Raw genomic sequence first — 10,071 nt, 5'->3', positions numbered from 1 at the left:
GAACACAAAACAGAATCAAACTTATGCTTATGATTCAAACAAAGTCACGCCTCAGCAGAGCTCGATAAAGAACTTCCGCTGTAGAGGCGAGCTAGGGTTTACAATAGATCTTAAACAAAAACAATCAAAAAACTCTACCATATAAGTCTGCATGCATGCAGCTTATATACTAAACCCTAATAAAAAATTATGCACGGCTGGACAAACCTACTACCGGCATTCAAACTGGGCTATGGACCGAGCGCATTACGCAACCCAATAGACTCAACAAAAAATTTCATTAAGGCTTTCGTACACACACATTGAGTCACGGAGGCTTTGGACAACATTCAACAACATGATTCTAGGGATATCCTAACTAGTTCGAATAATGAGAAACATATCAATTCATACGAATTTTTTTTTACCTGACCCTTATACTGCTTCCATTGTCCCCTCTGAATCATCATCACAATCTGCAATAAAATTCTAAAAAGAAGTAAAAATATTTTTGTTGTTTTCGAATTTTTCGAAAATAAAGACATAACAAAATAAAATCTTTTTGAATTTTTGATTTTTCGAAAATATAAAAAACAAAACAAAAACAAATCTTTTTGGATTTTTGATTTTTCGAAAAATTGAAGGAAAAAACAAAATAAAATCTTTTTGGATTTTTGAGTTATTTAAAAATTGACAAGGAGACTGAATTTATTGCAAGCAGACGAATGTTTGACATTCCTTTAGGAGTGAAAAATATACGAATTCGAAGCGTTTGAAGCTTTGACTATGAACAGTAACCACTACCTCAACGCTGAAAATAAGTAACAAACATACTAATTCAAAGTGGTCGAAGCGTTCACCATGAATAGTAACCGCTGAATACTGAATGACTTTGCTTTGTGTTTTATACAACTCTCTTATTCATTCTTTGTCACCCATCATTCTTCTTTTTCGCATGGAAAAAATTTTCCATCGATCATTCCAATCCCTTCTATTATTCTCACAAATGACTTTTCATCCAAAGGTTTCGTGAAAATATCAGCTAACTAATCAGTTGTTTTCACGAAATGTACTTCAATGTTCCCATCCTCCACGTGATCTTTAATAAAATAATAATGAAGAGCTATGTGCTTAGTCTTCAAATGCTGCACAGGATTATGACAAATTCTTATCTCACTTTGAGAATCACAATATAATGGAATCCTTTTCATATTAATTGCATAACCAAGTAATTGACTTTGGATCCATATTATTTGTGAAGTGCAAGCAGCAGCAGCCACATATTCTGCTTCAGCTGTGGAAATTAACACACACGTTTTCTTTTTCGACTTCCAACTGACTAATTTGCCATCAAGAAATTGACATCCTCCACTTGTGCTTTTTCGCTCAAGATTGCAGCCACCCAAGTTTGCATCTGAGTATGCTTGAACGAAGAATCCGGTTTTCGAAGGATACCACAATCCTAACGAAATTGTTTCTTTAAGATAACAAAAAATATTCTTCACAGCAGTTAGATGTGGTTCATGTGGATTAGACTGATAACTTGCACAATTACACACAGAAAACATGATATCAGGTCTACATGATGTAAGATAAAGTAATGAACCAATCATGCTCCTATACAACGTTATATCAACAACAGGTGTGTCTAATGATGGTGTTAGCTTTATGCCCGTTGCCATTGGTACACGAAGCTTTCTGCTATTCGTCAATCAAAACTTTTCTAGCAGACTTTTCGTATATTTTTCCTGATTGATGTAAATCCCATTTCTGTTTTGACGAATATTCAAGGAAAGAAAATTATTGATTTTCCCATCATGCTCATTTCAAACTTGCTTTTCATAAAATCTTCGAATTCTCTAGACAAAGTAGGGTCAGTCGAGCCAAAAAATAATATCATCAACATAAATTTGAACAAGCATAAGATGATTCCCCACTTTCTTTTGAAATAAAGTGGGATCAACAGATCCTTGTTTAAATTTAGATTGTTTCAAAAAATGATGTAAGAGTTGCATACCATGCTCGTGGTGCTTGTTTCAGACCATAAACCGCCGTATCTAAAACATAAACATGATTAGGATATTCTTCATAATAAAACCTGGAGGTTGTTCCACATAAATAGTTTTTTCAAGCTCTCCATTTAAAAAATGCACCCTTCACGTCCATTTGATAAACATCAAAATCTTTGTGAGCTGCATAAGCCAGAAATATTCGAACTGCCTCGAGTCTTGCGACAGGGGAAAAAGTTTCTTCATAGTCGATTCCTTCTTGTTGTGAATATCCTTTTACAACAAGTCTGGCTTTGTTTCGAACAATATTTCCATCTGTATCGGTTTTATTTTTGAAAATCCATTTTAACCCGACAATCGAAATATTTTCAGGTTTAGGAATTAATCTCCAAACCTTGTTTCGTTCAAATTCTGACAATTCAGATTGCATTGCAACAACCGAATCTGAGTGTTCCATTGCATTCTTAACTGTTTTTGGTTCAATTTTAGATATGAAAACATTAAACATGCAAAATTCTTGATGAGTATTCAATACCTCATTCTTTGCACGAATTTGAGCTCTTGTCATAACTCCCTATTGTGGATTCCCAGTTACTTGATCCTTCGGATGATCTCTTGTCCATTTTTCCATTGGTGGATATGCTGGATTAAATTCCAAAGGTGCATCTTCGTATATTTCATCATTTTCTGAGCCTGTATTCAAACAAGCATCATCAACATTATGCTCCCCCTCAACAATATGCTCCCCCTTAACTTCAGCATTCATTTGATCTTTCTCCCCCTCGAAAGAATGATCTTCATCATTTAAAGTATTCGAATCCAACTGCTCCCCCTCTATTGGACTGTTTTGCATACTTTCACTTTGTTGTGAAGTTGATGTAGATTCATCAGTTAACTTTGCAAATTCTGGTTTGTGATTATCAAGAGCATGAAATTCAGCATCAACTGCATGATCTAAAATACCAAAAATCAAATCATAATCAGTATCATCCATTTGTATAGTTTCAGTTTCAACTTGAGTTTCTTGCAAAATTGGATGATTTGCAAATGTATGCTCATTTTGTTTAATATAGTAATCATCGAATGTGTGATTGAAAGTTTCTTCCACTTTTCATATTCACTTATTTAACACTCGATATGCAACATAATTGTGCGAATATCCAAGAAAAATACCTTCATCAGCTTTTGCGTGAAATTTCGAAAGATGATCCTTGAGATTCATAATAAAGCACCTACATCCGAAAACATGAAAGAAATTCACATTAGGTTTACGATTATTCAGAATTTCGTATGGTGTAATATTAAATCGAAGATGAATAAACGATCTGTTTTAAGTAAAACATGCAGTTAAAATAGCTTCAGCCCATAGATATTGAGGTAAATTCGCATATGCCAACATGGTTCTTGTTGCTTTGCATAATGAGTGATTCCTTCGTTGTACAACTTCATTTTGTTGTGGTGTGTATGGAGATGAAAAATTATGTGAAATCCCTTTGTCTACCAAAAATGAATCAAGAACATTATTCTTAAATTCAGTTCCATGATCACTCTTGATTTTTCAAACAGTTTTCTTCAACATGGTTTCCATATTTTTGATGAAGTCAATCATGATTTGTGCAACTTCAGATTTGAGCCTGAGAAAATAAACCCACGTAAATCTGGAAAAATCATCAACAATAACTAAAATGTACCGTTTATTGTTGAGAGTTGAAACAGTTGAAGGACCACACAAATCAATATGTAACAACTCCAGAGGTGCAACAATTTTCAAATCAATTGTGATTGGATGACCTTGTTTATGTTGCTTGCCAACTTCACAAGCTGAACATAAAGAATAATTGTCAAATTTAAGTACAGGTAAACCTCTTAGCTCTCTAACACACCTCTTCTCCAGCTTTTTCAGACGATCAGATTGATTCTCAACTTCAGAATTTCCAGTGGATGAACCAATTGGTTGAACATTCGACGGTGGTTTGAGATTTCCAGAAATGCAATTCCACAGTTCTTCATCCAATCCATTGAGATAATCCTTCATACAATCAGCCCACTGATCATAATACTCAGGGATGAGCATAAGAATTTTGGTGGATGATCCAAGGAGATGAGAAAATGAAGTCATAGAATTCAGATTGAAAGAAGCCATTGATGTACGGAATAAATCCTTGAGAATTTTTGAAGAAACTTCGAGAATTTGACAACAAACTATATGATTCAAATCAAAATCACTCTTAGAACACTCGATTCAATGAATTAAGTGCAAAATCGAATCACTGACTTAGATCTAAAAAAAATTTCACTTTCAAAAAGTGCGGAAACTTTTGAATCAAAAAGTTGATTCAAAAACCTTTTGAACAATGTGAAAATCAGATCAGAAATATGATTCTTGTTATGATACCAATTGATGAGACAAAGAATCAAGTATTGAATGAATTAGAATGTCAATTCAAGGTAAGATTGAAAGATTTGAACACCGATGTAAATATGAGCTGTTTGACTCTATTACGCTTTTTCAGTTTTACAGAGTACAAGTGAAAATTCTGTAAAGACTTCGTTACCAAGACACTAGTAACTACTCCTATTTATAGGAGATACAAGCGTACAAAAAATATACTAAGGACTAAACATGATCCTCCGAATATTATGCCCTAGTAAAATACATTAAAAATGTTCGAAGATACTAAAGACAGACTTTGACTCATTACAACATTTCGACTTGTTTCCAGGGACGACACCAATAGCGAAAGCACCATACCGATTAGCACCGACGGAGATGAAGGAACTTATGACACAACTTTAGGAGCTTTTGGACAACAGTTTCCTTCGACCTAGTTCATCACCTTGGGGAGCTCCGGTGTTATTCGTGAAGAAGGATGGAAGCATGAGAATGTGTATAGACTACCGAGAGCTAAACAATGAAACGGTGAAGAACAAGTACCCATTGCTGAGGATTGATGACCTATTCGATCAATTGCAAGGTTCGAGCTATTTCTCAAAGATCGATCTTAGGTTAGGATATCATCAGCTGAAGGTGAGAGAGCAAGATATTGAAAAGACTGCATTCATAACTAGATATGGACACTACGAGTTCTTGGTTATGTCATTTGGACTAAATAATGCTCCAGCAGCGTTCATGGATTTGATGAACAGGGTTTGTAAACCATTCCTTGATAAATCTGTGATAGTGTTCATCGACGACATTCTGATCTACTCGAAAAGCCCAGAGGAGCATGAAAAGCATCTACGAGAAGTGGTGGAAGTGTTAAAGAGGGAGAAGCTTTACGCTAAGTTCTCAAAGTGTGATTTTTGGATCCGAGAAGTCCAATTCTTGGGTCATGTGGTTAACCAAGAAGGGATAATGGTTGACCCAACAAAAATCGAAGCGGTAATACAGTGGGAACGTCCAAAGAGTCCGACGGATATTCGAAGCTTTCTAGGATTAGCCGAATATTACCAAAGATTTATCTAAGGATTTTCTTCGATAGCTGCTCCACTGACAACGTTAACCCACAAAGGAGCTACGTATACGTGGAGTGAGAAACACGATGAGGCATTCGAGAAGCTAAAGAAGAAGTTATGTGAAGCAGCGATACTTTCACTACCAGATGGAGTTGAAGACTTTGCGGTATACAGTGACACATCTTGAGTCGGGTTGGGCTGTATTCTGACCCAAAGAGAAAAGGTGATACATATGCCTCTCAACAATTGAAAGAGCACGAAAAGAACTACCCCACTCTTGATCTAGAGTTGGTGGCGATAGTATTTGCCTTAAAGATATGGAGGCATTAACTCTATGGCACGAAGTGCAAGCTTTTCACTGATCATAAGAGTCTCCAGTATCTCTTTAATCAGAAAGAATTGAACATGAGGCAACGACGCTGGCTAGAACTACTCAAGGACTATGACTGTGAGATACTTTACCACCCCGATAAAGCAATTGTTGTTGTTGATGCTCTTAGTCGGAAAGTCAACCTTGAAAGGAAAAGGCCAAGAGCATTGAGAATTGAAGTCGTCTCGACGATTGTGGAAAGTATTAGGAAAGCTCAAGAAGAAGCTTTAGAGAAGAATAACCGAAAGGAAGAACGTTTGGGCAAAATGTTAGTGTTCGGTACAAAAAGTCAAGGACTGAAGGTATTTCAAGATCAGGTTTGAGTACCTAATATGGGAGGAATAAGAGAACTTTTGTTGCAAGAAGCACACAAGACCATATACTCGATTCATCTCGGTAGCACTAAAGTGTATAGGGACCTAAAACCTTACTACTGGTGGCCGACAATGAAGCTCGATGTTGCGAAGTATGTGGCCGAGTGTGTGACATGTGCGAGAGTTAAGGCACAACATCAGAAACCGTATGGGAGTTTAGAACCTTTACCTGTACCCATGGGTAAATCAGAAGACATCACCATGGATTTTGTGACTAAATTGCCTAGGACGAAGAACGGACACGACATGATTTGGGTGGTCGTGGATCGTTTCACTAAGAGTGCACACTTCATAACAGCCAACGAGAAGTGGTCTATGGATAAGCTCGCAAATGCTTACATGAAGGAAATTGTAAGACTTCACGGTGTTCCTCTAACAATTGTGTCAGATCGTGACAGTCGTTTCACGTCAAGGTTCTGGAGAAGTCTAAAGGAGGAATTAGGTACAAAATTGTGTTTGAGTACAGCTTACCATCCGCAGACTGATGGTCAGAGCGAGAGAACGATTCAAACACTTGAGGATATGCTGAGAGCGTGTACCCTTGATTTCCAAGGTAGCTGGGATGAGCACTTACCTTTGGTAGAATTCTCCTACAACAACAGTTTCCACTCGAGCATCAAGATGACACCCTATCAAGCGTTGTACAGAAAAAAGTGTCATACGCTGTCTTGTTGGCTTGAGGCTGGAGAGAAGTAGTTTATGGGCCCCGAGATAGTCCATGAGACTGCTGAAAAGTTGAAAGTGATTAGGGAAAGGATGTTAGCAGCTCAAGATCGTCAAAAGAGCTATGCTGACAAGAAAAGACGATCGATGACCTTCGAAGTTGGGGATTCGGTTTTGCTTAAAGTCTCACCGTGGAAGGGACTTATAAGATTCGGGAAACGAGCAAAGTTGAGTCCAATGTTTATTGGACCGTTCAAAGTTCTTCAGAAGATTGGGAACCAAGCTTACAAGTTCGAATTACCCAAAGAACTAGATGGTATTCATAACACCTTCCATGTGTGTTATTTGAGGAAATTAATGGGAGAAGTTCTCGACCTACTTCCAATCTCAGAATTAAGAAAGGATGAGAAAAGAGACTGATTGAAGAGCCCGAGGCAATTATTAACAGTCAGACGAAGAAGTTACGATGCAAGATGGTCGACTTAGTGCTAGTCCGTTGGAAACATTCGAATGGGCTGAATCTCACTTGGGAAACAGAAAGTGACATGATGATTCGCTACCCACATCTGTTTGTTGATACATGATTCTGGGACGAAATCGTCCTAAGGAGGAGAGAATTGTAATGCCCGGGTTTTGGGGCTAAGCATTTTTAGACAATGTAATAGTCTAGGTCAACGATTGTAACTCTTTCTGAAATAATAAAAATGAAATATTTGAGTATTATGTGAATTATGTGTATTCATGTGCTTACTACTCATTTATAAATGTATAATACATAAAGAATAAAAATAAGCGTCAAAATTAAAATGTAAGATAAACCCGATATCTTTACATAAAGTTGTAGTGGTCGAAACAAGGATTCTAGAGATATAAAGAACGACGAAATTCGAGTTGTAACGAAGAAGTTATGACCCGTCGAAATTTTGCGATTGAACCGGCACGATACCGGGAAGCGTAAATAGTGAATTTATGATAGAGTGAGTTTTGGGGTGACTCAACGAGCTGGACAGGATGGGACTCAGAGATTGTTGAACTCGGTGAGTCTTGGGGTGACTCGGCGAGTTGATTCATATTTTGAGAGTTTCTGAGTTTAAGAACTCGGCAAGTCTACGCGTTGATTCGGCGAGTCGACTCAACTGGAAGGTTGACTTTGACTAGGACTTTGACTTTGACCACAGTTGACTAATTTTTACATTTAGAGTCCAGTTTGGAGCAAAGTGTTATATTGATATTAGTAGCTCGGGGAGCTAGTGGAGCAGCGGTTCAGAGAGTTTTCGGACAACAGCCAGAGGTTTATTAGCAAACTTCAGCAGTGCAGGTGAGTTTCCCTTTGTGTGAATGGGTCTACGGACACAATGTCAGCCCATGTAGTTATGAGTAGGAAGACCCGGGGGTTAGCCCTAGGCACACTATGCTAGTATTATTAAACAATGAAGGCATGTGTTTACAAATTAACTTCCAATCCTAAATGATATACCTTCATAAATGAACACACGTTCATATATGAATATACATTGATATTTGAACACACATGTATAAATGAGCATACATGTACCATACTAGTACAAATGAACATGTAAAGTCCCACACACAAATTTTAAGACCAAACATAACACATTCCACTCACACAAGTATGTGAACATAAATTTATATATGAGCATACATTCATAAGTGAACGAATGTTCCTGTATGAACATATGTTAAGTACCAGTACATTCATAAGTGAACATATGTGCAAACTTAAAACAACGTATTCTAAAATATGTAGTAATACAAACATCTGTTAAGTAACACACATAATTTAAAAACCAAATATAACTTCCAAAACATATTGTTCCAACTATAAACATCTTATTAAAAAAGGTAGCGGCTCTAAATTTCATGAAAAAACAACGAAATAAAATTATATTATTTCTTTTTCTTGTGTTAACCTCTCAGATTCTATGTTCGTTGAGTAATTTTGTAATCATGGGGTGCATATTCCAAACAATAATAACATTCTATATTCCTCTTTTTTTCTTTCTCTTTTAATTCTTGAATCCTTTTGCCAGATCCAAAACCCTTTATATGTATATGTTCAGATTATGTATTCTAACCACATCGGTTTCGACACACCATTAAGACTTTCATTACATTCGTTTTTGTAATTTGTTGCTTGGTTCGATCGATTTGCTTCCATTTTATCTATAATTTCCTTAATTTGCTCAATAAAATTTCTTAGTGCATCTATATCTTATAATTTCATTTAAATACATGCTTGATACTTACTATTCGTATCTTCTACCGTTTTACTACATGCACCATTATTATATCCATATCTATACATTTTTTACAACTGTTCAGATGATATAAATCCTTTCTCCTAATGTTTTAATATGTATTTTTCTGGAATTCTGTCAATATTTTTAAGCTTCAAGAAACAAAATATGTGCTGGAAAAATACACCTAGATGCAAGTAGAAACTACATGGACAAGTTATCGTATCCTCATTGTATATCTCAACCTGTAAAAAAATGGCAACAAAAATCATATAAGTCAGTCATAATTGGTGAATCTTCACTTATGAACATATTATATGTTCATAAAGGAACGAAAATACATAAATGAACAAACAATAACTAATAAATTACCACGTATGCTGACGCAACATTCATAGTTGTTTCTCATTTACGATCGTCTTCATGTGTATAGTCACAACCTTTGTTGTCTTTCCTAAATGAAATTTTTTGTTCATATTTAACTTTAAAGACCTCCAAATCACCCTCTTCAATAACCAAGTGATGTGAACATAACAAAACACAATAAATAGATTCTTTTTTCCATAATTCTAAATATTTCGAATTTTTCTCTATTAATAAATGAGTTTCTAACACATGAGTGGTTCCTTCTCAGTTATAATCATTTACAAACTATGTATGTCTTTGTGATTCCATCGTTGTCTCAACTGAATATGTGAAACCAAGAAAGATTCAAGTGTTTGTTCAGGTATCCACCAAAAAATGAATTTTCACTTTCTGACCTTAACGTCGTCTAAATAAGTCCTTCTAGTGGTATATCTTCAAAATATGATGGTATATATCCACATATAACTTATCAAAAACATTTCCTTTAACCATTTGTTTTTGTGAATTTTAAAGTCATTAATTTGTTCTTTCCACATACTATCAAACTGATTGTGATCTATTTTATTATTCCATATTAGAGATAGAATTATCTGCTT

At 35.8% G+C, this 10,071-nt stretch overlaps 1 protein-coding gene across 1 annotated transcript; it reads right to left on the bottom strand.

Moving 5' to 3' along the window:
* Nucleotides 1-414: 414 nt before the first annotated feature.
* Nucleotides 415-1,661, bottom strand: LOC145039366 (secreted RxLR effector protein 161-like). The gene is made up of 2 exons (XM_078987430.1): nucleotides 1,217-1,661; nucleotides 415-455 (listed from the first exon to the last, which is right to left on the bottom strand). Exons 1-2 carry the CDS (start codon nucleotides 1,659-1,661, stop codon nucleotides 415-417), a joined length of 486 nt encoding a protein of 161 aa, XP_078843556.1.
* Between the last annotated feature and the right edge of the window lie 8,410 nt (nucleotides 1,662-10,071).

The sequence above is a fragment of the Lactuca saligna genome, chromosome 4 (assembly GCF_052625555.1).
Source record: "Lactuca saligna cultivar CGN05327 chromosome 4, ASM5262555v1, whole genome shotgun sequence".
NCBI classification, from domain to species: domain Eukaryota; kingdom Viridiplantae; phylum Streptophyta; class Magnoliopsida; order Asterales; family Asteraceae; genus Lactuca; species Lactuca saligna.
The sequence above is the reverse complement of the archived record's forward strand: the minus strand, read 5'-3'. Positions and strand labels throughout refer to the sequence as shown.

Coding starts and splice junctions, on each gene's coding strand:
- LOC145039366 (XM_078987430.1), bottom strand. CDS start 1,661: ATGGCAACGGGCATAAAGCTAACACCATCATTAGACACACCTGTTGTT. Junction 456..1,216: donor ACAAATAATATGGATCCAAA/GTCAATTACTTG, acceptor ATTTTATTGCAG/ATTGTGATGATGATTCAGAG.